Source organism: Alligator mississippiensis, chromosome 3, assembly GCF_030867095.1.
Source record: "Alligator mississippiensis isolate rAllMis1 chromosome 3, rAllMis1, whole genome shotgun sequence".
Lineage (NCBI taxonomy): Eukaryota > Metazoa > Chordata > Crocodylia > Alligatoridae > Alligator > Alligator mississippiensis.
In genome coordinates this window covers 268,294,239-268,321,915 of record NC_081826.1, presented here as the reverse complement: position 1 = coordinate 268,321,915, position 27,677 = coordinate 268,294,239, and the positions used below count along the sequence as shown (strand labels likewise).

The window sequence follows — 27,677 nt, the reverse complement described above, 5'->3', positions numbered from 1 at the left end:
AGGGTTTGTATGTGTTTGTTTGGATTGCTCTGCAAAATAAAAATCTCAGGTTTTCTGTGCTAGAAATAGCACTTGATACATGGCAAGATCTGCTGCTTTTCTAAAATATTAATATGTGGAAACATGCAACAGGCATGGAAGTAAAGAGCATTTGGTTTATTCAGAAAAAAATCTGTTTTTACTAAAAATTTGAAACAGATTATTTTCTATATGGTATATGGTTTGTTTCGCTCCCAGTGTATACTTCTGGAAATTTTTCTGTTTTGTGGAAGTGAATGTAATGCAAATGTGATGTGAAACATGGGTAAACTTTATTTCAGTCCTTTCCCTGATTAGGGAAAGAACAGACATATGAAAGACCTTTGTGGAAGGAGTTGATGAAATAACTGTTTGTAGTTCCATGTGGACAGCTGAGTTATCTGTTACTTTCAGGACCCTATGAGGTCTTCAGATTCCTGTGGCGGAGAGTCAGGCAGCGTACCCTTAAAGTGCTGGATATTCTCCACCAATCTATACAGAGTGAAACAGTCTCACACAATGAATGCAGTTGGCCAAAGTAATAAACTCCAGCTTCTTCAGTTCCTACCACTAGAGATGTCAGTAAATATTATCAAGAGCCATCTAGGAGTGCTGAATTCTAGCCCAAACAGGTTCTACTTGCCTAGTTGTGGTGGTTGCCAGTGAGAAAGCGAAGCTGTGTAAGAGCACATGTGAAAGACAAGGATGAACTTCCTACCAAATAAATCCATACTCAATGGCAAATCTTCAGGCTTTCTGTCTTGCCAACTGGCCAACTTTTCTGGTCTGGTATAACTTAATGTGGCATGAAATGGCAGTACTTCATGGACAAGATAACATTGGACTCTAAGGGGGCTTTGTGGCCTTGCCAGGATCTCTTTACAAAACGTGCTTGGCTGCAGTGCATACAGCATCTTGCCCCCTGGCTCTGGGACTCTGGCATTCCCTGTGACATCCAAAATACTGAGGAGGACCTCCAGTTAAAGGAGAGTTTTTTTTCAGCTCTGAAAGAAAGCTTTGCCGACCACTAACAGCTGTAGGGGAACTCTCTGCTGCCATGCCAGTCCTGAAATGAACATGAGCATCATCCAGAGACCATCTACTCAGCTAGCTAACTATATAGATGATTTGGGCTACCAAAGAAGAGGCAGTATTTCTACAAATGAGTGTCTTGTGATCTATGTAGTGATGGGACAGATAAAAACTTCTTTCTTCCTTGGATTCTAGCTCTTGTACTCTCATCTCTCCACTTCTGGAGAAGTGCTTTGCCTATTGCAGGCATGCCTAGGGAGTCATGTTGCTTTAGATCAGTGGGTCCTAGACACCATTTTGGATGACTTGATCCAGTTCAGCTTGAATTCTTTTACCTTTCCTGTCCCTTTTTAAGGTTCCTTCTCACAAGATCTTACTGCATCAGCAAGTCTTCACACTTTGGGGGGGTGATAAAGAAAGCTCCTCTGCTGCATAAGGAATAAGGTATTTACAATAGCCTTTGCAAATCCTAAAAAGAAAAGGAGAATGCCATCTGATTTTGGACCTGAGAGCTGAGCTTCCTTATCTGTAAGTAGAAGTTCAAGATAGTAACACTGACTACCATCATTCTGTGCTGGGAATTGGGCACTGGCTTATTTTTTTTTCTCTACCTTCAGACTGAGCATTTCTACATTTGTCATGAGATATCATCTCTGACAGTAGCTGAAGTTTGTTCTGGACCATTACCTGTATGAGATCCTAGGTCTTGTTTTTTGACAGTCCCATGGGTCTTTAACATGACTCTGTAGTGATAGGTCCACCTATAGGAGGAAAAACATTGTGGTGCACCTGTATCTGGATGCCTGATTATGAAGAGCTGATAGTGGGCCTTGAGACCATACTTCACCAATTTAAGACTTTGGGTCCAGGTTGAACACTCAGCAGTCAAACCTGGGCATAGTGGGGAGAGGCATTTATCAGGGCCAGTTGGGGCTCCCTGAAATTTTTCTGTAAGACCGATTTAAAAACCTGCCCGACCTGACTTTTTTGCAGGTGGAAATCAATTCATGGACATGACAGTTATGATTGCCCTTTTAGTTCATTCCTCTCTGTTAAGAAGGATCCAGTTAATGTTTAAAAAGGAGACCTTTGTTTTTCTCTTGCTATTCACAGCTGTGATGTACCTTGGTAACTGGCTAGTTGATCTTTTTAAATGTGGGGTCTCCTTCACGCACAGGGAAGGTGAGTGTGCTTATTAATCTCTTGGTGATCAAACTAGTCAAAGTTGATAAGATATTACTTCATTTCTTGAGTTAACCATCTAGACCAGTGGGGACCAGCCTTTTTTGGCAGCTGTGCCATAAATTAAGTTCCGTGCCCTCCCAGGTCCTCCTCAGATCCCTTTCCCCCTGCCTGGTTTTCTTCCTGCCTTACCTGCTATTGTGTTGCTTATCCTCCCCACTCTTGTCTGCCATGTGTCCCCCAGGCTGCCTGTGCCACTTGTGGCATGTTTGCTCCTGCTGCAAGGTGGCCACACATCCTCTAGATAGTGAGTGACTTGCTTCAACTGGAATCTTTGCTGCCCTCTGTGCTTCTGTCAGCACTCTACTTGCACCAGTCTCTCTCATTTTATAGGTATTTGTTATATTTGTGAGCCTGTTTGTGGTTCTCTTTCTAACAGATCATAGAACTCTTACCTTTATCCTAGTGAAGACTGTACTTCAGCTTGCTTGCTTCCTTTTTTTTAATGATGTCCTTTTGAGCTCTTGGACAGTCTCTATAGATTTCCTGGTTCCTGGACCAGCTGCTTCCTCCCTGCCCCCCCATGTTAATTCCTCAAGTTCCCTATGTAGTCTGTTTGACTTTTAGGCATCTCTGTAGAAGGCAGTGTAGATTTGGCATCTCTGCCAGTGCTTGGGGTCTGCTTCCTCTAGCTTTGTTGTCTCCTTTTTTTCAGAAAATCTTTAGATCGTGGGGGTCCAGGTTACTACAGGTCAGTGGGTGCTAGATATTGTGGTGCCTGGCTACCCCTTCCTCCTCATAGTCCGTACTGATCTAGAACTCCTAAGAGGGGGAAAAAGAATAGGAGGCACACATTGTTCTCCAGTGCATAGGACAAAGAAGGGTGGGGAAAAGGCACGCTGTATCTTTACTGTTATGGCAGAAAGAGTGACTGTAGCTTGGGTGCATCTGCTGTGGTACTTGTATACCCATCTTGAGCTCCTGTTGCTGGTAAGTATATTCTCTTTGCAAGGTCTCTGTACATTCTTTGTTTTACCCCATCCCCTCTTCTTGAGCCCATATATTCTGGGGTTCTGTGGTTGTGGATGGGGTACAGGGGAAACAGCTTTGGGATATACATACTGCCTTTTCTGCACTCCATGCAGAGTACGAGGAAGCAAAATGTGTATTTATGCCTTGTGGATAGTGCTAAGGTAAAAAAAAAAAAATTTCATGGTCATATGTATGCACCTCACGCACATCTTGCATTGGAATGGGATATGGGCAGTATGTCTCTGAGAATTTGTACCGTGGTAAATAAATAACGTCTCTTTAAACTGTACTTGGCTTTGCTCACATTTTAAAATTGAATATGACAACACTTAAGTAGCAAATATGTTTGGCAGTAATGTAACTAGTTGGAACTGGGGGTGAGAGGGGCATGAGCTCCAAGTGCCACCTTAAAGGGGTGCTGGAATTCATAGTTTCATACTTGGTAGGGTTGGAAGGGACCTGAGCAGATCATCAAGTCTGACTCCCTGCCATGGCAGGAAAGAGTACAGGGGTCAAACGACCCCGGTGAGCTGTTATGCCTCCCTCCCCTCCCCAGGAGTCTTTACTGCATCTGGGATAGCCCTTTCCCCCTCTGGCCATAGGAGCCCAGCTGGAGAAGCCTTTTGCTGCCTGGCTATAGGAGCTGTGTGCTGGGACGCAGAAGGGAACAGCTCTGTATTGCCCATCCCTAGATGCAGAGTTGAAGTCCTGGACTGACTTGACCATAGGAGGTTGGTGCAGGGACATGGCAGGACTGACTGGGAAATCTTTGGATCCCGGGGGAAGTAATACCCTCCTATGGTTGGGTGGCTTGGGGATGCTCCAGCTGTATCCTGCCACCCAGCTCCTACAGCTGGGTGGCATGGGGTTTTTCCCAGTTGGGCTCCTGTGGTTGGAGGGGCGGGGACTTAGGGCTGCTCCAGCGCTTGCCTTCTCCTTCCTCCCCACAGAAGTTTTGCCCAGGGTGTCAACATTTTTAGGTGCACCTCTCTTTGGTATGTGTTGTAAACTTTCCATTCTAGTTTTGATGCTGTATGCGGTTCAGAATTACATACAGAACTGTAGAATGTGCTTATTTTGTTTAAATCCTTGATTTAATAAGGTCCAGTACTTCTGGGAAGTTTTTTTTATATAGACCAAATACAAACTGTGTTGGGAAACTTTTTGTTTTAAACAGTTGGAAAGTTATGTGGAATGTTTCTGAAACTTGGCCAATAAACTTTGTTCATCTAAACAAATTCCTTTCCTCCAGCCAAGAAAAGTTCTTGGTTTCTAGTGAACTTAAAGAAGTGCACATGTTTTGCTTATGCCAGCCATAGGAAAGCTCAGATTTGCAGTACTTTCTGTGAAGAAACTTTTGAAGCTTGTGTGGAACTAAAAAGTTTAATTCAGTCTGTAGCTGGATTTGGCCATTAGGTAAGAGTTCTTATGAAGTAGAGCAAGAGCTGTCTAGTTTTTCTCTGCAGTCTTGAGGTTGTTCACAGCCAAGTCCATCAAGAAAACATCTATTTCATAGGAACCCAAATTGGAAGAATCATTATTGTAATTGGAAAAAGCAGTTGAGTGATTTCACCATTTTTTCGCTACATATATTTCTCATCTTTATTGTGGGACATTCAGGTCCCTGACAGACACTACACTTAAGATGTAATTAACTGGTTAATTGCATTTTAGGTAGTGACTTGGCCATGCATTTAGTTGGGTTAAGATATATATATTTTGTGTAATAACTTTTGGGCTGGTTCCTACTATGTCTTTATTTGAATATCTGGCCAGTGCCCAGCATCTGGAGTGCATGGGAATCTTCAAGCTTCTCTGTGCATCTTGGAGAACAAATTAATATTTGAATGTATGTGGCTGTCTACTAGAAATCAGTAAGAAGTTGCACGTTTTTGTACCTTGGATCAAAAGAAAATGGTGGTTTTAGGGCTAATTGCATGCCGTTTAAATACTTAAGGGCTCTAACAATGATTTGCATTCCTTAATGTTGTTCTAACAATGTTTAGTTCCAGAAGAATCCTGGGACTTGCCTAGACAATGGGCTGTAGAATATTGAGGTGGGAAGAAAATTAGTTAACAGGATGTCCTCTCTCAAGTATCAGTTAACATAAATCCTGAGTCTTTAAAGGTTAATTCTGGTATTTTAAATATTTGGATCACTTCCTGCCATTATTTCTTTAACTTCTGAATTAGAGGAACTTAATGGTTATAAAATCAGCAAACTTTTTTTCTTTCTTTAGACTTTTGAAGAAGCTAATCTTTGTCAAACGTTAAACAAGAACATTGCCAAAGCTGGGTATTCAAAACTTACTCCAGTGCAGAAGTACAGTATTCCTATTATACTTGCAGGGCGAGATTTAATGGCATGTGCCCAGACAGGATCAGGAAAAACTGTAAGTTGTTTATAAGTGTTTGTGCATGCACAACCTGGTTTTTGTGACTTGAGAGGCTTGTCAGCACCTCCAGCTAGACGGCAAGAAATATTCTTTTGGTTTAAAAGGCATAACATTCATTCATTTGTATGAACAGTAATACCCAGACTCTTAGCTGAATTAAGTGTTGAAGTATAAAACTGAATAGTTTTATAGTAAACAGTTCTACATTGTTTACAAAACATCCAAATTTTGTTGGTTACATGCTTTGGTATAGCTATAGTTCACAGTGATTTAATGATACCTAGAGTAATATATGTGTTCAGAGTTAAAAGTATGGTTAAATATTTTTAATATCTGAATTATCTTACTGATAAAATTATTACTTTCTGGAAATATTAGATCTTTAGTGGGCTTTATTAACTGTCAGAAAAACTGTAGAATTCTAGTCAGTTTATGGTGTTAATGTATTTTTTGTTTTTGTTTTTCATTTGAAGTGCTGAAATTCCTGTTTTCTTATTAGGAAAATGTCCAAAGTATTCTAGAAATATAATTTATTAGACCAACTCAAAAGATATCAGATTTACCCAGAGAACCTTGCCTGCCTAGAAATCTAATGCATTACCCTAACAAACTTGTATCAAATACACAGGCAGTTTTGAGGGTAATTTTTTTTTTTTGTCTCCTTCCTTGAAAATAACTTGTTCAGCATTTTATTACTATGTTCAGTTCTTTGTCTTTAGTTTTTTGCTTTGATGTAGCAGCATTTGTTTTGGGACTTGTAATGATCTTAGGAACCTGAAATGCATCTGGGTATTTTACAGGAGTTAAGAATCTAGCCATGCAAAAGTGACGGTACTTGAAGTAAGCAGGAGTTATATATATATATATATAGCCATAACAAACAGCTGTACAACACTGCTAAGAAGCTCTAGGTGATTGGAGAAGTAGTGCCATCCTTTCACTAAAAAAAATGAAAAAGAAAACAGCTGCAGTCAGCAGCTTTAGAAGATGAATTCTATGAACACCTAGGTCTGGCTTCTGCTGTAGCATGAAATTCTACCTTGCTCGTGTTTGCCAAAAAAATGGTTCATATTGCTAAGAAGCCAGTGCTTCGCCTGGAGTCATATCAACAGAACTTAAAATGTTTTTGGCTTGTGTATTTCTTTGCATAAAATGTAAATTATTTGCTAAAATATTGGATTACAAGCTATAACTTTGCCTTATGCATCTCAAGTGTAATTTTTTATACAGTAATTTGTTCTACATCTCGTTAAATTACTGCTGCTTCTGAATTTTTCTAAACATGATAGGTTTTTCAATGCTTTCATTTGGAGATTGATGTTGATTTTCTTCAATAACATAATTTTCTTGGCTTTCACAATTAGCTCACACTGTTTAAACTAATATTTTGAAACTGTTGTTGAAGTGTTTTTATATTTGTTTTTTCAGGCAGCTTTTCTCTTGCCAATTTTGGCACACATGATGAACGATGGAATAGCTGCCAGTCACTTTAAAGAGCAACAAGAACCAGAATGTATTATTGTAGCTCCAACTAGAGAACTGATAAATCAGATCTTTCTGGAAGCGAGAAAGTTTGCATATGGGTAAGATTTAAGCAATACCAGAATACATTGAAACAATAGGAGACTTAATTTACTTAGTAAAAAAGCCAATAATTGCTACAACTAAGGAATTGATCTTAAAACGAAACGTCTGTCAAGTTGAAATTACTGTACGTGGAGTTTTGCAAGCAGCTTCAGGGTTGTTTAGCCTCATGAGACCTGTGAGAAGTTAACATGAGGGTTTCTGCCTGATGGCTGCTCTGTCCCTCTCTTTTACAGTAATGTCAGTTGTCGGGTCCTCCACGCTCCCCCTCCTTTCTCCAACTTCTGGTTCCTGCCCTGTTCCTGGGGTGGGGTAGAAGGTGGTGCAGTGGAAGGGGGCCAGGGTGCACGTTGGACAGGGAACCCAGCACCTCCCCGACCACATGTGTGGTTGGAAGCAGGTTGGGGGTGCTGTATGCATGGCAGGGTAAGTGGGAAGCTGGGCTGCTTGTGTTGTAAGGCAAACTGTCTTGTACAGCTTGTATAGCTGTGGGGGAAGAGGGGGGCACAAGGGAGATGGGCTGGGCTGTGCATGAATGGGCAGGGTGGGATATAGGGGAGAACTGGGCTGTGCATGATAAAGGAAAGGGGTTGGATGGGGTGGAATCTGGGCTGTGCACAGCATAAGGAGGGGGCGGGGGAACAGGACTGGCCTGTGCATGGGTATGCAGCCCCCAGGTCTGTGATCCTCACTGTGTAACCCCTGACTTCTGAAGTTGGACAACTCTGCTGTAGGTTGTAAGGATGCTGTTTAACTAATGATTTAATCATTAAAGTTTAATGTACAGCTAGAGAGGGGCAGAGAGAAAGCTGTCATGTTGACTTTGGCAGAGCCTTACTAATATGTGGAGAGCCTTTTAAATGAGAGTTGAATTTCTTTATCTGTTTGACTAAAATAAAGTAACTATGAAAAAGTACTCTAGATTCTTAATTTTTTTGCCTTTCATCTTTATAAAATATATGATATCTTGTGCTTCTAGTTTCAAAATCAAATCTTACAGAAATCTGAGCGGTGTTCTCTGTGCACGAAAGTATTGAGATACCATGCTCTTTTTCCCACTGCTCTTAGTTTTGTCCAGAAGGTCAAACTTATTGTCTCAAGGGATACAACTTTAAAATTGCATACTGAGGCCTCATATTAGATGTGTCTGGTGGTGGTCTAGTAAAGGGGTGCTGGCTTCTTTAGTAATTGGAAAAAGGTCTTCTGCATATACATTAACTTTTAAAATATTTTAACTTTAAAAAAATTTAATGAGCTCTTCAGCCTTATTTATTGCATGCATCTTCTCTGTGTAAAGCAAAACCTACCTCTGTCTTTTTAAGAATATATTTTGTGTAAAACTGCATGATCAGATCCTGTTGTTTGGAAGAAGTGTGCATTGATGTCTATTTCTTTGTTAAAGAACACTGTTAAAATGGAGCATTTGGAAGTGCCTCTTTAAGGTTTAATTTGTCCTCTGTGTGCATTTATTTGCAGTAGTCTTAATTACATGATTCTGTACTGCTTTTTTAATAGGGAGGAGCAATTAGCTTTGAGGTCCGGGAACAAGCAAGGCAGAGTGGCATCTTAGGGCCCTGCTACATATATGTTCAAATTTTATAGCTGGTTTCTATCCAGCTTTCAGTTGTCATGGGTTTTTAAGCATTAATTTGATAGCTGGTTGGCTCTTTATAGCTAGATAGTAATTTTTATCATGTGATAATTACTTTGCCCATGTAGGTGGTCTAAATTTATTGCTCAATAAACCAGTTAATTGCATGATATATGTAACATGTAGCAGGGACCTTAAGGCATAAGCTTTCGTAGGCAACAGCCTCCTTTGTCGGATGGTATGAAATGGCTTGCACAGATCAGGGTTTAAATAGAAAGGAAGAAAGTCCTTTAAATGAAATGGATACCCAAGGGCTGGCAGAGGCAGTTTCATGTGATAAATTGAAAACTAGTAGTTTCAAGAGCGTTGCATTGTTTTTTAAAAAAATAAACATGGTGAAAAGCTACATTTGTTAGTTACATTTATGCTACCTGAGCACTTAATATTATGATGTATTTAGTGTGCAACTGCAACTAATTAGCTAGTCCACCTTTGGCAGACAAGGTTATTTAGGTAAATCTGATGTCTTTTATTAGACCAACTAAAATAGTTGGGGAAAAAAAATCTTCTTTGCAAGCTTTTGAGTACCCAACACCCTTCAGGCAGGGGGAGTGGAAGCCATACTGGCCTTTATCCCATCCAGGAGAGTACAAGACAACTGCAGAAGAAGGGTGTTGGTACCCAAAAGTTTGCAAAGAAGATTTTTGCCCAACTATTTTAGCTAATGAAAGATATCAGATTTACCCAAAGAACCTTTTCTGCCTATTTCCTCACAGCTACAACCAACACCCCTAGTCTACCTGTGGTATGGGTGGTGGTTTTCACTCTGAGAATGCCATCTCTGTTTAAAGCTTTCATTGTTAGTTTCTGCCATTGATCTAGGGTGTACTGCAGCAGTGGAGGGGAGTAGACATCAGCAATTTTATGATAAAGTTCAGCTTTAGCTGTGGAATAGTACAGTAATTTCCAGTGTTTTTTCTTTTAAACCATTGTGTAAGGATTTTTGTGCATATTTAAATCACAGTTTCTTTTGACTTAGAACTTGTATAAGGCCAGTTGTGATCTATGGAGGTACGCAGACAGTTCATTCAATTCGTCAGATAATGCAAGGCTGTAATATACTGTGCGCCACTCCAGGCAGACTTATGGATATGATAAATAAAGAAAAGGTAAGATTTTAAAGCTAATGTTTCTGTATTATAGAACTTCTTTGCGTTCTTTCAAAAGTGCAGTTTTGTTATGAATCGATTGTAGTCAGGTAAACTTTTAATGAAACAAAGCTTTTTACTTTTGCAAGTTAATTTGAGCTGATGTCTTTACCTCCAAAAGAAGGCACTGTCCAGTCTGATGGTCAAATTCATTTGACCCAAGTAGCTACCATCCCTCAAATGTTTAAATTTTTATATATATTCTTAAATGCATCTCTGATATACTTGCAACTTTACACTTCTGTGTTTACGGGGTTACAAAAATAGATACTTAAATGTGATGAAACTTTTGCCTGGAGAAACTTGAGTTTTACCAGTATAATGAAGGCAGAATGACAGGCCATAGTTGGCTGCCTAGGAAGGAGAGGATTATAGGAGCTGAAAGGTGATGAATTTGCTTATATGTTGGGTTAATTTACATTTTGTTCTCAAGTTTAGAAAGTTAGTTTTGAAAGTGACCTTTATCTCAAATCTCCTCGATAGCCTGTCCTCAGAGCATATCAGAAAATCTCAATCTCACTTCAGTCTTTACAGTAACAAATTATTTTAATATTTAGATATATTTTCAAAACCCTTATAGATGCATATAATGTTGGTTCATTCTGGGAAAACTTAGATTGACTTCAGCATCTGAAAGAATGTTTATATGTATCGCAAGCACCTCTTTATCTGTGGAACTCATTAATACTAATGAATTCATGCTTGAAAAAGCTTGTTTCCATTATCACTTGTGTAAGTGCATGACTTCAAATAGAAGCATTTTATTTGTATTTGCACTTTTGTATTTGTTGACTGAAGAATGGATATCCTGTGGGTTGATGTTCAAGTAATTCCTTAAATAAGCATCTGGACAGATGAAAATACTTCTGCCCTTCTTGTAGAATTTTACTTTCTTGTTGTTTCTTGTGAAAAAAATGTTTTTCATACTGTTTTGAATCTTCTGTCATAACCTCTTTATTAATTGTTAGCATTTACATTTGTCCTTTAGTACCAATTGTTTTTTGGGGGGTTGGGGTTTGTGGTTTGTTTGGCATTTTGTTTGGTTGTTTTTTGTTTGTTTTTTTTTACTCCATTCCCTCTTGTATACTGCAGCATGTAATCAAGGAACAAAAAGGCATGTTTTCAGGAAGCTACTAAAAATGTCAAACTTGGGCACATCTGCTCTTGTAACTATTGTATTAGAGCAGAGGTGGTGTCACTTTTATCTGGCCTTATAGGCCAGAATTTATCTTGCCTGCAGAGCCTGAAATCTAGTGGCAGGATAAAAGGCAGCCATCCTGGCTCTGGGAGATTTGGCAGTTTACGCTGTCAAATTTCCAGTCCTGCGTGCCAGATGAAATGGCTTCAGGCTGTGGCTTGCATCCTGTATTAGATGAAGTATGGTAGATCTTAACTAGACAAACTCCTGAAGTGAATCAGGAGGCAATTTAGTGACTCTTTTTGTTCCCAGCTATTGCAGAGGTGTAGACTAGGATGTTTTAAGTAATTAACTGGTTGGGAATTGAAGAGCTCTGTGGAGAGAGAAAAACATTTTAAGTGCAACTGGTTGGTTTACAGCAGAAAGGAAATACCTTTACCATTTTCACCGGCAAAACAAAGTTATAGGATTGAAGAGGAGTTTTTTAATGTTCTGTGTTTTTTAATAAACATTCTCTAAAGGTTGGCTTGCGTAAAGTGAAATATTTGGTGTTAGATGAAGCGGACCGTATGCTTGATATGGGATTTGGTCCAGAGATGAAGAAGTTAGTTTCTTATCCCGGCATGCCCCCAAAAGACAAGCGTCAAACACTGATGTTTAGTGCCACCTTCCCAGAAGGAATTCAGAGGTGGGTAAATAGTTTTCATGGAGTTGAAAACCCATTTGCAGGGAGTCAGTCTCTGGCTTTTACATCTCTGCTTATATTTTCTTTCTCATCTGATGATCACTCAAATAATTGAAGTTCATTGTTAATGCTCAGAGTCATATTTGCTAAACTTGTCTGAGTATTGAGCTTATTTTTTTCAAGAGTTTAAGTTGAACTAATTTGTGTCTGTTTGTTGCCTGTTTAATTACTTCCTCTGTTGCAGCATAAATTAATGCTTCTTTGGTAAATAAGTGCAAGTGGTGCTGTCTTATGATGATAGCAGTCCATAACTGTATGTGCTGCAGCATTTAGGACTTGACAGTTCAGAATTCAAATTCTGAATCTTGCCATCTGTAAATATTTATATACCTCTTCAAGTATGTTGAAAGCTAGTAGTTGTATAGCAAACTGCCAACTTCTCTCTTAATAAAAACAAATGTATCAGTTGCTTTATAAACCCTGTGAGCAAACCCTGTGCTGGAAAGTAGATGCAGAATTCCTCTTAATATTATGGCGAAAAGCTATGCCTACATTTTAGGAGATAATTTGGCCTGAAAGGTGTAAAATGTAAATGTTTATTATGTTGTGTTGATTTTGTTTATGATTTTAAAAACATGTTACGCTACTGAAAAAACTTGTCATTCTAATGACAAGTAGTTAAACTATCACTTATTTTTGTTCTAAGGTTGGCTGGAGAGTTTTTGAAAACTGAATACTTATTTGTTGTTGTTGGACAAGTTGGTGGAGCCTGCAGTGATGTCCAGCAGAGTATTCTTCAGGTTGACCAATACTCTAAGAGAGAAAAGTTGATCGACATTTTGCTAAGCATAGGTAACTTTCTTTATTGCATTTTTTCCCTCCCTAATTGGAGAGAAAGATAGTCAAGAGCAGAATGAAAATTTTAGATCCTGATCGGGCTGAGCTAGTATTGATTTCAATTAATTTCAAGTGCTAGGCAAACTTTCCTGGCTATTCTTGTTTCTAGGAAAATTTTGTTTTTGGGTGCTTCCTAGACCAATCTTGTTAGTATTGGCTACTGCTTAGATGAGTTTCCAAGACTATGGGCTCTTCCAAGAATAGCTGTGGGAATAGAATGGGCTGTGGTTTGGCAGCTGGGATGTATTGCTTTCTGCATTAACTTAAGTGTTTCTTTGTCTATTTGGAAGTAAACTACTTTACTTGCTCTTTCATTTGGAATGTGCTGTCTTTCACCCACCAGCTGGGTGTTTAATTAGTGTTAAAACTTTGTAGATTGTGAAATGTGAGCTCTTGATACTAAACTTTGTATATTTTGTAATGCATATACTCAATGTTTGATCTGTTTTAGAGGAATGTCTGAATTATACTTCTGGTTGGCTAATGGATGTCATTGCTGTTTTGTGGTGTGTGTGTGTTAGTGCTAGGATAGACAGAAGCAGTGTTTGACAGTAACCACTTCCACAGAATAATTGTTTCTCTTTTTTTGTCTCTTTCTAGTTTGAGATGCCCAGTTTAGATGGACCTGGGTGTCAAGGCTTAGTTTGAAAATCTTGTTTTCAATGACAAAACGAAGGCCAATTAGTTTTAATAAGTCTTAATTATTTTGTACCCACCTAGCGAGAGTGATACATGATTGTGAACTAAAAGCTCAGTTATTTTAATTCTGCTCTATTTGGATTATCGGTGTGGCTGATCAGCCACTTACAGATTTTGCTGCTGTGTTCAGAATAATTGTTCATGGATTTTGAGAGGGTTTAATATGATCACCATTTTATACAGTTTTCCTGTTAGGTAAGATTTGAATTTTAAATGATCCATACTAACTTCTTGAAAAACTCTGGCCTTAAAAGGTGTACTACTCAAGATTTAAAGGCTCTGTCTCAGCATTTTTTTAATTTGCAGGCAATCGTGGTTTTTACTTTGGGAGCTTTAATACTGTAGGATTTGCTCTCCCTTAAAAGCTGGTTTTGTTTTTATATCTTCCCCACAGCTTTAACTGAGGTGCTTCTGAATTAATACAGTAGTGTTGTACATTGCCCCCATCTGTTTTTTGTCATTTTAAAGTTAATGTTTCCAAGTGATTTGTGGAGCTTCGTAGTTAATAGTCTTACCTATAGTGTTTGTGTTCATTTTTTTGAAGAATTGCCACAACTTAGAACTCTACCTGGGGACACACTTTACTTCTCAGTTCTTTGGAACTGGAATTCAGCTGGGAAATAATAACTAATTAGCAAGCAGAGAGGAAAGCTGCCTTTAGAAAAATGGCAAAGTGCATGTGTTGCTTTGTTTTAAATCCATTGACAGGTAGAACTATCTGAAAGAAGAACATCCATATTCAGGCCATATTTGTTTGTATTTAGTGCTTTGAGACTGTAGTAAATTTGTAATTTCTCATTTATCAAGGAGTATATTTGATCTCTCACAGGTAAGGAGCGAACTATGGTATTTGTGGAAACGAAGAAAAAAGCAGATTTCATTGCAACCTTTCTTTGTCAAGAAAAAATAGCAACCACCAGTATTCATGGGTGAGCACTTTACTGCATTAACTCGTTTCACTTATTTGAAATAAAGCAAAAATGATGTTTTCTTTCAGACTCGTTTAAGACTGGATCCAGTAATGGTTTTGCTTATATTTGGAATCTGTATTCTATTTCCATGCTAATTTATGCACAGTAAGTTGAGAAAGGAAAAACCTGTTACCAATCCTGGATGGCTTGTATCTAAATTTCAGTAAGATAAACATGTTAATTCAACAGTTCCTGTAAGGGCACATATGGGAACTGGTCTTCCTTGACCGCTGCGCTAGTGGGATGCTTTCCTGAGCTGGATTTCCCATTTTTCATGCATTGCCTTAGTTGAAGACATTTAGTTTACATCTAGCCCCTATGTTGCAACTACTTTAACTTAAATATGGCTTTGTAGTATGTTACTTTATGTATGTAGAAGCTATACTTTAAAGTGTTTCTCTATATACATTCTGTACTGTTGGTGCACTTGTCTTGGATACTTGCTCAATAACCTCCTTATCTCAGTAATACATGTGCATTACTTTTTCCCCCCTCCACACTGAGGACCTAAAGGGAAGTGTGAGCTTCCTATTCCTGTCAAGATGAAGCTTTTGTTTGATACAGCCTTTTGTTCACACATGCACGCACACAAGATCTTGACCCCTGCTGCATGTTTCTGCCTCTCCCCCTTCTAATTTGACCAGACTGCTGTCTTGTCTTTCAGTGTGGTTTTCCCTCATATCATTTGGTTTTAAACTCTGTTTCTCTTGAAATGGGGACATACATGCTACTGATTTGTCACATGCAAGTCCTTTACTTCCAGACAGGGAAAGTAACATGTAAATGTGATCAGGCTGTAGGCTGTCTTCTTAGATTTAAGACAACCTTCTGTAACTTCTGAATTTAGTGGCACTCCATTACAAAACCAAGCAACTCCCCCCTCTATTATAGTGTACAAAAAAGACTAGAAAAAGCACATATGAATAACCACAGTGCCACACTGGTACCTGATAGTGCCCCACTTGAGGATCACCACTTTAGAAGGATGCTATTATGAATCCTGTCAAAATGAGGTATGAAAACCTCAGATCTTTAATTGTTGCAGGGTACATTGGTGCACAGAGACCAAGGGTCAGATTTCATCTCACTTTAACTCGTAAGTGCCATTAGATACCTTTTAGTGTGAGGTCTAGAAATTGGATTTTTTTTAATACAAAGCAAAAATCCTTCTAGGAGTGAGGGCTTTGTGCAAAACAACATATACACGATTCACAGTAAAACCATAATTTTCCCTAGTTTGGGGGGGGGGGGGGGGGGGGACTGCTTGTTTTCTGCATACTGCCTAAAAAAGGAGCAGGGTGGAGAGGAAAATGAAAGTCAGGGGACAGCCACATAAAATGGGGAGAGGGGAGGCTCTTCCTGCAGGACGAAAATGCCTTTGCAAGGCAGCTGGGTCCCTGCCATAGAAAGGGTCTAGTTGTCTGGTGTTATACAGTAAGATTTGGTAGCAGGACCCCAGTTGTAGAGTCCCTTCTGGAAGAACCTCTTGCAGTGGGGCCTCCCACCTGTCCCAGAGAGCAGGGGAGAAAGGACTGGTTCCTCATCCCCTCCCTATTCTTGCCTAACTCTTGCCTTGCTCTTACTTTTCAATCAGGGCTGTAGCCTGTTACCCAAAAAGAGTTGGACACCTTCCCTAGGTTTTAGAGAGCCAGATCCTGTCCCCAGCTGTTTCCGGGTCTAGCTCCACTTCACATCTGGAAACGGAGAGGTTCAGCAGGGCAGTTTGACCTGGGAGCAGGCATAGTGTGGCACCCCTGAAAGGATCTCATAGTTAGTACCAGCTTTTTTCCTCTCGAACTCATTGGATTTCTCTTGATTTTGAAGTGAATTGCAGCTGGTGATACTCTAGTCCTTTGCCTCTGGACATCAGGGTCATCCATCATACATGCCTTTTATTTTTCTGTCCTCTTGGCATGGGGTCCACTGGCAAAAATGCCAGTTTGGCCATTTTTACTTTGAGCCCACCTAATGGTGGGGGAAACAAATCTAGGGGGGGGATCCTATTATTTGGGGACAAAGTTGTCCACCTTGTGGATTGCTCCTCCACATCCTTTAGGTTTTGTGCCTGTAGAGCAGGCTCTGTCTTCGCAATTGACTAAATGCAGGCTCTGTCTTTGCAAGTGACTGACTCGGCATCCCCAGGTGAATTACCAGGAATTGGTGTTGTGGAGGACCTCTGTTCAAATTCCTCTATATCTGCAACAGCCTGGGCAGAGAAGGCATACGTCTCAGATAGCTTCTTGGTTCAATATTAAGTTTTAATTTGTTACTATGAATGGGACCTTTTTCCCCTATGCATTGTTGCAGTCTGGCAGGAGATTCATCCATTTTGCCTTTTCCTCTGATTACTCCTCTCTCTTTGTTACTCTCCTACTCCTTTAGTTATGGGTGGCTTGCTGCTGCGAGTAAAAGTTAGTGGACTGTAGTGACAATTGCTAGAGTTAATCTTCATGCCCATTTCTCTCTTTCTACTTACCTGAGTCTTGCCTCCCCTTTTTTGTTTGAGTAAAGAATGGAGACCTTAACCCTGCTCCTGACCTATCATATATACGATATGACAGAATTTAGTTTTAGAAGATGAAGAATTTAGAGGTCCCAGACCTGATTTTTATCTCTGGGAACTGCAGGAAAGGGTTTGGCCAGAAAGTGACTGTTATGAAATTTGAGTAGATAAATTAAACTTTCCCTTCCTACCTCCTCTTTCAGAGTCCTATGAAAGATCTATGGAAATGGTCTTCCCTATGATATAGTGAAATAGCAGGTGGATGATTTGTATAAATGTTGCTTGATTACCTTTTTGTAGCCTTGCTTTTTTTGGTCATTGCATGGCATTAATCCAGCATAATATAATAATGCAAAGATCAACTTGAAACTGCTTAATGACACATGTAGCATTCATTGCTTAAAGCACTAAATTGGTTTACAGTCATCAAAATATTGTTTCTTCTCAACATTTCTTTCCTACTTGTTTAGTTAATGACTTATTCTGGATCTTGGGAGGAGGCAGGGAGACTCCTTGTTTTCATTAAGCCTTTATTGTAACCACCAACCCCTGAGACCACTCCCTGCTCGTGACATCACTCTTCTTAGTAAGGGAGTTCACCCTTACTACTACATCCCCTTTTCTCAGGGGAAAGCTTGATACACACTTGGTTACAAAAGGAACCTAAGCAAAGCAGAAACATTGGTAAGTTTATTTGTTTAGACCAGACTAACCAGTCTGATCTCTTCGGTGGAACTGAGGCATGTCCAGACCTAGTGTGGTAAACAGGTGGAATGACGGAGGTGTTCTTGATGCCTACGGAGAAGACCACTAGACATCTCCACCCAATATGAATGAGGGGTATTTGACCTAGCCTGGACAGTTTAGATCCCTGGATATGGGATCCAAACTTCCTGTTGTGGGGAAAGAGCAGGTACATGTCTTGGAAGCATGCCTGGTGTTATAGTTCTGTCTCTGGTCCTTTATCTGTTTGGCTTTCTCACACAATTCCTGTGGGTTGGCAAGTTTTAGAATCAAGTACTTGGTAGGGCTGTATGGAGTCGGTGACTTACAAGCAACTCAGCTGGACTCATGCTCCATTGGCGTTGAATGGTAGATCAAGAATGCTTTATAGAGATCTTCATTTGTCCAGAGCAAATTCTTCAGAGTCTGCACCTTATGTTTTGCTTCTCCATTGCTATGGGGAAAACATGGACTAGTGGTGACACACTAAAAGTCATACTGGGTTGCAAACTGCTTAAACACTGCTCCAGAAAATTGTGTGCCATTATCAGTTCTTAAAACTGAAGGTATGCCATGACGTGCCTATATATATTTTTTTCAATGCCATTATAACTCTTTGTGGTGGCGCTCTGTAATTGTACCATCTCCAGGTAATTGGAATAATAATAGCAACAAGGTAAACAGAACCCTTCCAGGTGAATAAATAAGCTCCCAGCATTTGCCATGGATGATCATTTGTAAAGCATGGCTTCACATGGGCTGGTTGGTGGTGTTCAGCACAAACCTTACAACTGGTCACCCAGTTCTACATGTCATCACAGACGGAGGGCCAGCAAACTGTAGTGAGCCTTGGCTTGACATTTTGCAATGCCTTGGTGAGCATCTTGATTTTTCTCTAGGATTTCCTGGCGTAGTATTGAAAGGTATCAGTACTCTGTTGTGGAACATGAGTGACTAAGTCTCTGACAACATGGAGATTGAATCTTTTGTTGGTACTTTGCCAGCTGACTGTCCTTGAATCTCACTTGAAGCCATCCTTCCAAACAGTACTACTTCATCTTTTCGTGAGAGGAATCAGCTTCTTGAGCTTCCTGAATTCTTGTTTGCAGTGAAGTAGATATGGGTAATCCATTCACAATATGGTCCACATAAACAGCAATATCTTGCTCCTGGCAGAGTTCTTCTGGAGACGGTGGAGTCTGTAATGGTGCCCTAGAAAGAGGATCAGCTGTTTGTAACTCTTCTTGGGATGTACACTATATTGTAGGTGAATTTCAGCATTCTGAAGATAAATCTCTGGATTCGTGGCAGAAGTTCATCAAGAGGTTTGTCGTCTAACAGACACTAGTGGCTTGTGATCAGTTTGTAAAGTAAAGGTCAGGCACGCAAGGAAAGTTCTGAGTCGCTCACATGTCTGTGTAACTGCTAGTGCTTTTTCTATTTGTGCATATCAAGTTTCAGGTGGAGCAAGTAGTAGACACAAAAGCAGTAGGGGCCCAGTGGCCCGTTCCCTGACATTGTTGTAACACTCCTCCAAACCTGTATGATGAAGCATCTGCTGCAATATGAGTTTTTCATGTTGGCTCACATTAGGCCAGTATCAGGGAGGAACTAAGTATAGATTTGATCTTGTTGAAAGCTGACTGCTATTGGAGTCCCCAGAGCCATGTGTTCTGGTCTCTTAAAGGCTTTGTTACTGTTGCCTATTTTGGTACAAAACAGCCCAAGTATGTGGCCATGTCTATAAATCTGCATAATTCTCAGACATCCTTGGGTTCTGAGAACCTCTTGATGGCTGCAACTTTTGAGGGATCTGGTTGGATTACAACACACAGAATCCAGTGTCCCACAAACATGAGCTGCAACATAGCAAAGGTGCAATTTTCATTCAGTGTAACTTGAGCTGCTTGGAGTTTTCTGAGTGTTGCATCCCCTCTTGCATCCTGTTGTGCCTTCGTGGTCCCAAAAACCAAAATATCATTGGCATAGCAAAGAATACCTTTAGGCTACCTAGTATCGGTGACATCTGAAACTGGAAGAATTCAGGAGCTGATGAGATTCTGAACTGGTAGCATCCAAATGGAGTAATGAAAGTTGTTAGATTGGATGATTCACCAGCTAGAGCAGGGGTGGGCAAAATGCGGGCCAGATGCAGCCCACCAGGCCATTCTATCCAGCCCGCGGGGCCCCCCAAAAATTTAGAAAAGTAATATTTATCTGTCCCCAGCCACCTGTCATGCAGCCCTCGATGGCTTGCCAAAACTCAGTAAGCAGCCTTCTGCCCAAAATAATTGCCCACCCCTGAGCTAGAGGAATCAGCCAGAACTCTGCCTGAGTATCCAATTTGGTGAAAGCTGTGGCTTCTGCAGGTTCAGCCAAATTGTGTTCTATAGATGGAAGAATGTGTCTGTCCCTGCACGTGTATTTGTCAGCTGTGTGAGGTCAACACGTATCATAATTTTACCATTGGGTTTTGGCACGATCACCATCCCAGAACACCAAGTAAGAGGTTCTTCAGTCTTTGTAATTACTCCCATTTCTTCCATGTGTGTTAGCTCTTAAACTTCATCCATTTGTAGCAAAGGTACCTGTATTGGAGTAGTTAATACATATGGAATGGCATCAGCTCATGAACGGTGCATGCCCCTTGTGGGTGGGGGGGCACAGTGGCAGCAGGACCATGGCGGTGGTAAGCACAGAGCTCCAACAGGCGCCGCCAGCACTATTGCGGGGGGGACGGAATGCTGACCAGGGATAGGTGACCACCCACAGGCACTGTTGGCAGTGGCCAGTGGCGATCGCGAATGCCCACAGATGCTGGTGTCATTGATGAGCGGTGACCACCCACAGATGCCACTGCCACTGTCAGCAGTGCCTTTTTGTAGGGCATGCACATGCACCCCTTACGCATCACCTATGCATTGGCTTTTAGGTGTATTTAATATTTACCTGACACTTTTCCAAGACTAGAAAAGACAGATGAATATTTGGTTCTTTAGTACTGCTTTAAGGATTTCTGGTCCACTATTTAATCTAGTCAGTGGACAAGTTGCAGTGCCTGTATGGCCAGTAAACCCAGTAAAGGCACAGCAAGATTACCAATCACATAGACTTCTTGCTCATCTCTACTTCAATGTCATCTTTGTATTAAAGGATCCCAGTACTTTGAGGGTAGTGTTGTCTGGTCTCTGTAGCTATTGGGTAGGGGTATGGAGAATCCCATCCCTATGTGGGCTGTAGTAAGAATCCTGGGATAGCTGAGGCTGCTCTTGTATCAATTTTAAATGGCATTGGTTATCCATTGAGCTCAATGTCTGTCATTCTGATTTCTAGATCTGATAAAGACTCTGTAACTTCATCTAAAAGTACTGTGAAGTATTCTGCATCCTGTTCTGTGACTTCACAGACTCCAGCAATGGGGCAACAAACTATAAAGGCTAGCAACTTTTCTTTTTACATCGCCAACATGTACAGGCCCCAACATCCTGTCCTGGGGGCTTCCCAGGGCTGCAGCTGCAGTGATCCTTCCAGACAGAACCTGGCCAGCAGCTTCAGTGCAGTTCCGGGTGGCTTGGCTTCACTTTCCAGCAGTGCATGCTGCCTGAACATGCACAGCTCCATTTTTTTCCCCCTGCAGTTTTTTTGACCCCTGGATATACAGAGGTAAAAAAAAAATTTGCAGAAAAAACGGAGCAGCACGTGCTCAGGCAGCATGCCCTTGCAAGGTGGTGAACACCAGACTGCAGTATGTGGTGCCGCAAATGTGTTTATGGCACCACATACTGCTTGACTGCGCTTGCCTGGACGTGCCCCATGTGTTGTTCTGGATCTTAGGCAGGGAGACTCCTTGTTCTCATTAAGCCTTTATTGTAACCACCAACTCCTGAATCCAAAATGGTCAATCAGTTTACTTCCTGTCAGTGACATCACTCTTCAGTAAGGGAGTTGATCCTTACTACTACGATGACCTCCTGCTTCTTCCCTTCCCCTTCCCAATTTACATCAAATACACTGTGTGAGTGTTGTCATGGTCATGCTAGTTTTTAAACTCTGTATATGTCTAGTGTATCAAAATGAATGCATTTCCCAGAATAGAGGTTTGTAAGAAGCACACCAATGGTACCTATTTTACAGATCCAAATGGCAGAATTTTAATAATGTAGGTATTCTGTACTAAAAATTGGAGTTGCTGCTGTATTTTTCTATATGTAACCTGTTGCTTTTTAGTTGCTTCATCTTAGTCTATAATATTTTTTACTTGCCTCTTAAAAAGAAATCTGTTATAACCTGTTTGATTTGCTTTCTTTTATAGAGATCGGGAGCAGAGGGAACGGGAAGAAGCTCTTCGGGATTTTCGTTCTGGAAAATGCCCTGTTCTCGTTGCTACATCAGTGGCAGCCAGAGGCTTGGATATTGAAAATGTTCAACATGTTGTTAATTTTGATCTTCCAACCACCATTGATGAATATGTTCACCGGATTGGACGAACTGGCCGTTGTGGGAATATAGGCAAAGCCATTTCCTTTTTTGATTTAAAAACAGATAGCCACCTGGCAGAACCTTTGCTTAAAGTGCTTTCAGATGTACGTTCTACCCAGTTTTTTAAATAGAGATATTAACTTGTTTTTATATTCTTAATGCAAGTAGGCAACCCAGTCATGACTTCAGCCTTTAACTTTTGTACTGTAGGCTCAACAGGAGGTTCCAGTATGGCTGGAAGAAATTGCTTTTAGTGCTCCTGGAGCTAACTTTTCCATTCCAAGAGGAAGTATTTTTGCATCTGTTGATACTCGAAAGGTGAGTTTGGAGGAGAAATTGAAGTGCTGGCTTTTCTAAGCTTGATTCTTGTCTGTGTAAAACTGTCTCCAGTGCTGTATTCTTAGTGGGACAGTCCAGGTGAAATTTTTCTCAAAAGGTTGTTGGCAAAATACAAAAACCTTAGGGGTAAGAAAAAGCACAGGAAGAAAGCAGTTTCATAGCTTCCCCTCTCCTGTTTGCCTGGGAAAGGGTTTGAGAGTGGTGAGTAGCAAGGTGCCTGGTTTAAGCTTGGTGATATAGTTCGGGAGCTATTTTGCAGGCTTGTTTGAAGAAGCAAGCTGATTGTGGCTGATTTGCATCGTAAAAAGGGCAATATAAGGGTAAATAGGGCAAATATAAAGTCCATCTTTAAAAAAGGAAAGGAGAAGGATCTAACTAACAGACCAGTCAGTTTGTACTTGATACCTGGAAAGATCATGGAGCAGGTCCTCAAGGAATCTGTTTTGAAGCACAGAGGAGAACAAGGTGATCAGGAACAGCCAGCACAGGTCCACCAAGAGCAAGTCATGTCTGACCAACCTGATTTTCTTCTGTGATAGAGACGGTCTTTGTGGATGTGGGGAGAAGAGTAGATGCGATATACCTTGTCATCAGATGGCATCAAAAGCCTGGATAGTGAAGCTAAGAAAATGCAGATTAGATGAAATTACTGGAAGATGGATATGTAACTGGTTGAATTGTGTGCAACGAGTAGTTATCAATAGCTTGATGTCTAGTTGGGAGGAGGTTATTAAGTGGGATCTGTCTGCAGGACAGGGGTCTGTCCTGGGTCCAGTATTGTTTAACATCTTCATTTAATTACGTGGATGATGGATTATCTTTTTAAATACCTGAAGGCAGTTTACAGAGAGTATAGAGAGAGGCATTTCCTTGCTATAGTGAACAGGACTAGGAGCCAAAGGCCTTAAGTTTCAGCAGGGGAAATTTAGGTTGAAGATCAGGAGGGTGACTGAGAGTGGTCAAGCATTGGAACTGGCTACCCAAGACACTGGAATCTCCAAGTTCTCCTGGGATCTATACTTCTCAGTGTCTCTAAATTCCTTTTTAGGAGTTGTAATTGGCTATTAATAGGTAGTGTTTCCATATAGCTGTGCGAGTACTTATCTAATCTACTGGCTGAATATTTATGACTACGCCCTTTAATCCTATGAAAAAATGCTTCCAGTATTTGCAAGTAGGCAGCCACCGCCCAAATGCCTGTGACTAAGGTCAGTCCCTAAAAATGAATCAACTAACACAATTTCTTTTGATATACAACTTTTTATGATTTTTAAAATGGATCAGGTTTTACCTTAAAACATAGAAATGTAACTACAGTTTGGTATCTACCTTTGTTTTCTAGACTTACCAAGGCAAAGACGGTATGAATGCAGGAGGACTTAACCAGTCGTATGCTACAGGTTCAGCTGATGAGTCATGGGATTGAAAGGAAAAAGTGCCAAGTTTCAGATCTTGATTTTGTTAAAAACATTTTGTTTCTTAAAGACTTGTAAAGCATAATCTGTTGCCTTTACTAAGTTCCTTGCTGATCAGTTCTGTAAAATTCTTTAAACATTTAAGAAGCAGTTGATGTTGACTATTTGATGCTGTTTTCATGAAAAGTGGATGTACTACTACATAGTGGTACTGGGGATTTGAGGTAACATCCACTTTTGGAATAGTTCTGTGAAAAGGCCATTTTTAGCAAGAGTTTTCTTACATACGTGTGAAGTCTTGGGAAAATAATAAACAATGAAGAGCGTTGACTTGTTTGCAGTGAGCATTCTTTATAAAATGTGTGAAACTCGTTTTTTAGTTTAATTTTCAGTTTTTTGTTTGCTTGTTGGTTTAATTGAAAACCTGCAGATTCATCTAACTTACCATTTCAAAGTTAGTGTCCTTAATGGAAAATTGCACAACAGTTGTGAACAATTGGTTTTGCGAATGAAGACTATTACACAAAACTTATTTGATTATCTGCAATGACATTTTCAGGTTTAAGTTGTAGCATTAAAGGTTAGTTGTGAAACACAGCTTGTACTAGTTGAGTTGTTTAATAAACTGTTGTAAATGAGTCTTTACAAGCAGTCAGTAAAAACTGAAGGATCATATCTTGCATTGGTAGTTATTTTTATATTAAGTTCGTGATACAGGCTTTTTCATTTCTCAGATATATATGAAGTATAAATTAGTAACACACAATGAAGTCTGTGAATCCATCTAGACTATCAAAACTTTTTGCATAAGTCACAGCATTTATTTTTAAGACTTCTTCACTAGCTAAAGCTCACTTAAATTATAGGCAGAAGGCAGTGTGGCATTGAACCTTCTAGACTTTTTCTAATATAAAAGTCTTGTTGATCTTTGCACTCTGATTGGCCAACGGAAACGGCCAGTCGGAGTGCTCCAAGCTTGGGGCAGTGCCACCATGATTCTGAAGCTGCACTGAGGTCGAGACAGAGGGTGGGGGAGCCGAGGCCACAGCACTGAGGAGGGCTGGACAGGGCTCACCCACCCTGCTCCCTGCAGTAGGCAAAATGGAGGCGGCATGGGACATCAGGTAGTGACAGTGCATCTCTCCTTCCCCACTGCGGTCATTTTTGACAGGCAATTGGCTGGTTCATGCATAAGCTTCTATAAGCAACTGCCCACTTAAATGCTGTGAAAGGACCTGCAGGGAAGCCGGCATTCAAATATTTGAATACGTGTTCCAATAAAAATTGCTATTCCATAGCGTTATTTAAATCTGTAAAAACCAGTTTCATGTCTTACGTAGTAATTTAGTGCTGATTTAGTTAAAGAGCACTTGGAAGGGCTGGATGGGTACAAGTCAGCCAGCCCAGATGACCTCCATCCACGGGTGCTGAAGGGATTGGCCAGTGTCATTGCTGAGCTGCTGGCACAGCTGTTTGAGCTCTTATGGCGCTCTGGACAGATCCCTGAGGACTAGAAAAAGGCCAACATGGTGCCCATTTTTAAGAAGGGGAGAAACGATGAGCTGGGTAACTTTAAGCCAGTCAGTCTTACCTCTATCCCTGGAAAATACTAGGAAAAAATCAAAGAGCATATTTGTGAAAGCCCAGTGGGGAAACGATGCTGAATGGAAACCAGCATGGGTTCATCGCAGGTAGATCCTGCCTGATAAACCTTATAGCTTTTTATGACCAGGTCACACACTGCTTTGACACAGGAGCGGGGGCTGATGTCATCTACCTGGATTTTAGGAAGGCCTTCGACAGTTTTGCATCCTATTCTCATAGGGAAGCTAACGGGCTGTGGAGTGGATGCCTACACAGTCAGGTGGGTGGCTAACTAGCTTAGGGACTGCATCCAGAGAGTAGTGGTTGATGGGTCATTTTCACCCTGGAAGGAGGTGGGCAGTGGGGTCCCACAGGGTTCGGTCCTTGGGCTGGTATTATTTAATATTTTCAGTGATTTGGAAGAGGGTGTGTTGAGCACCCTCTCCAAGTTTGAAGGTGATACCAAATTATGGGGCAAAGTTAATACACCAGAGGGCAGGGAGCAGTTACAGGCCGACCTGGACGGGTTAGATCAATGGGTGGAACGTAATAGGATGCAATTCAACAAAGATAAATGTAAGGTACTCCACCTAGGAAGGAGGAATCCCCAGCACACCTACAGGTTGGGGGATGTCCTCTTCAGCAGCTCAGAGGCCGAGAGAGATCTTGGAGTCATAGTTGACTCCAAGATGAACATGAGTCGGCAGTGCAGCGAGGCCATCTCACCTTGTCGTGTATTAGCAGATGCATGACCAACAGATTGAGGGAGGTGATGCTCCTCCTCTGCAGCACTAGTCAGACTACAGTTGGAGTACTGTGTCCAGTTCTGGGTGCCACACTTCAAGAGAGACACAGAGGAAATGGAAATGGTTCAGAGGAGGGTCACCCGCATGATTGGTCTCCATGAAGGACCCTACGAGAAGAGGTTGAGAGATCTGGATCTCTTCAGCCTATACAAAAGACAGCTGAGGGGTGACCTTGTAGCCACCTATAAATTTATCAGGGGAGGACAGCAGGGAATCAAGGATGCACTGTTTATCAGAGCACCTTGGGGAGTAACTAGGAATAATGGGTGCAAACTAGTGGAGAGTAGATTTAGGTTAGGCATTAGGAAGAAATTATTTACAATAAGGGTAGCCAGAGTCTGGAATGGGCTTCCAAGAGAGGTGGTGCTGTCACCTAACTTGGAGGTCTTCAAGAGGAGGCTTGACAATCACCTGGCTGGAGTTGTTTGACCTATGGTCCTCTTTCCTGCCAGGGGCAGGGGGTCGGACCCGATGATCCATTGTGTCCCTTCCGACTATAATCTATGAATTTCAATTCCAGTTAAAAAGATTTGTTGGAATGATGTACCCTGTTAATGGAAGACTTATTTCTCTGACTTCCCGAAGGTAATGCAGCAGACTTCTCCGTAAGTACAGAGAGATGCAATTCAGAGAAGAATCCTTAATAGGTATCTCTTAATGCTTTGACTATTTGAAAACAAACCATTTGTCATAACCAAGTCGAGCAAGTGCCCATGTCACAATAGACCGTATGGACCTACCTCCACTCCCAAATTTGGTCATGGAAGTGCGCTGTGACATCAGCCATTCTGCTCTACTTAGCAGCCCGTCATTGGCTACTCTAAATGTATAAAAGTAAAAGCAGTTTCCGCCCAAGTTGGAGAACTCCGGACGCACCTGGGAGTAAACTTGGCGGACTGATCACCCACCAACGACTCCCCGTCACCGACCTGCCCGACGTACCCCCCTTCCTTGTGCACTCGGTAATTCGTTTATGGAACGTCTTGTCCCGCTTCAAGGGCTCTTGCTACGTTTCTCTCGCTACGTTTGTAACTCGTTTGTAACTGCAATTAAGCCAGTTCTTCCTATGCTGCACACATCAGTAGCGTAAGTAAACAACCTTGTTGCAACCAATACACATCCGTGCCTAATTCCACTCCACGCATCGAAGTACCCACCTAATGTTCTGGGTTCCGGGCAAGGGCCCCAGCAATCACCTGGCCACCACACCATTGAGAACATGCTTACAAAGTTTACCCCTCTGTAAGTGTCTTTGAGATCAACCTGTATGTCTGGAAATGTTTCCTTGGGGATCCTACTATCTCTTACAAAATAAATGTTACGATGACCACTGCCATTTCTGACATCTACTCTTGGAGGACGACTAAGAATTCCATTAAGGTCTTTGTGTGACCA

The 27,677-nt window shown here is 41.0% G+C and overlaps 1 protein-coding gene across 12 annotated transcripts in view; it reads left to right on the top strand.

Moving 5' to 3' along the window:
- Positions 1–24,222, top strand: part of DDX4 (DEAD-box helicase 4) — a 114,608-nt gene extending 90,386 nt beyond the window's left edge. For all 12 annotated transcript variants that reach the window (XM_059725167.1, XM_059725169.1, XM_059725176.1 and 9 more), the window contains 9 exons: positions 5,505–5,657; positions 7,089–7,243; positions 9,875–10,004; positions 11,703–11,869; positions 12,573–12,718; positions 14,292–14,391; positions 21,972–22,242; positions 22,349–22,456; positions 23,820–24,222. In XM_059725167.1, the coding sequence (XP_059581150.1) occupies positions 5,505–5,657; positions 7,089–7,243; positions 9,875–10,004; positions 11,703–11,869; positions 12,573–12,718; positions 14,292–14,391; positions 21,972–22,242; positions 22,349–22,456; positions 23,820–23,903 (1,314 nt within the window). In that variant the 3' untranslated portion in view covers positions 23,904–24,222. The remainder of the gene's footprint in view (positions 1–5,504; positions 5,658–7,088; positions 7,244–9,874; positions 10,005–11,702; positions 11,870–12,572; positions 12,719–14,291; positions 14,392–21,971; positions 22,243–22,348; positions 22,457–23,819) is intronic.
- Positions 24,223–27,677: the final 3,455 nt, after the last annotated feature.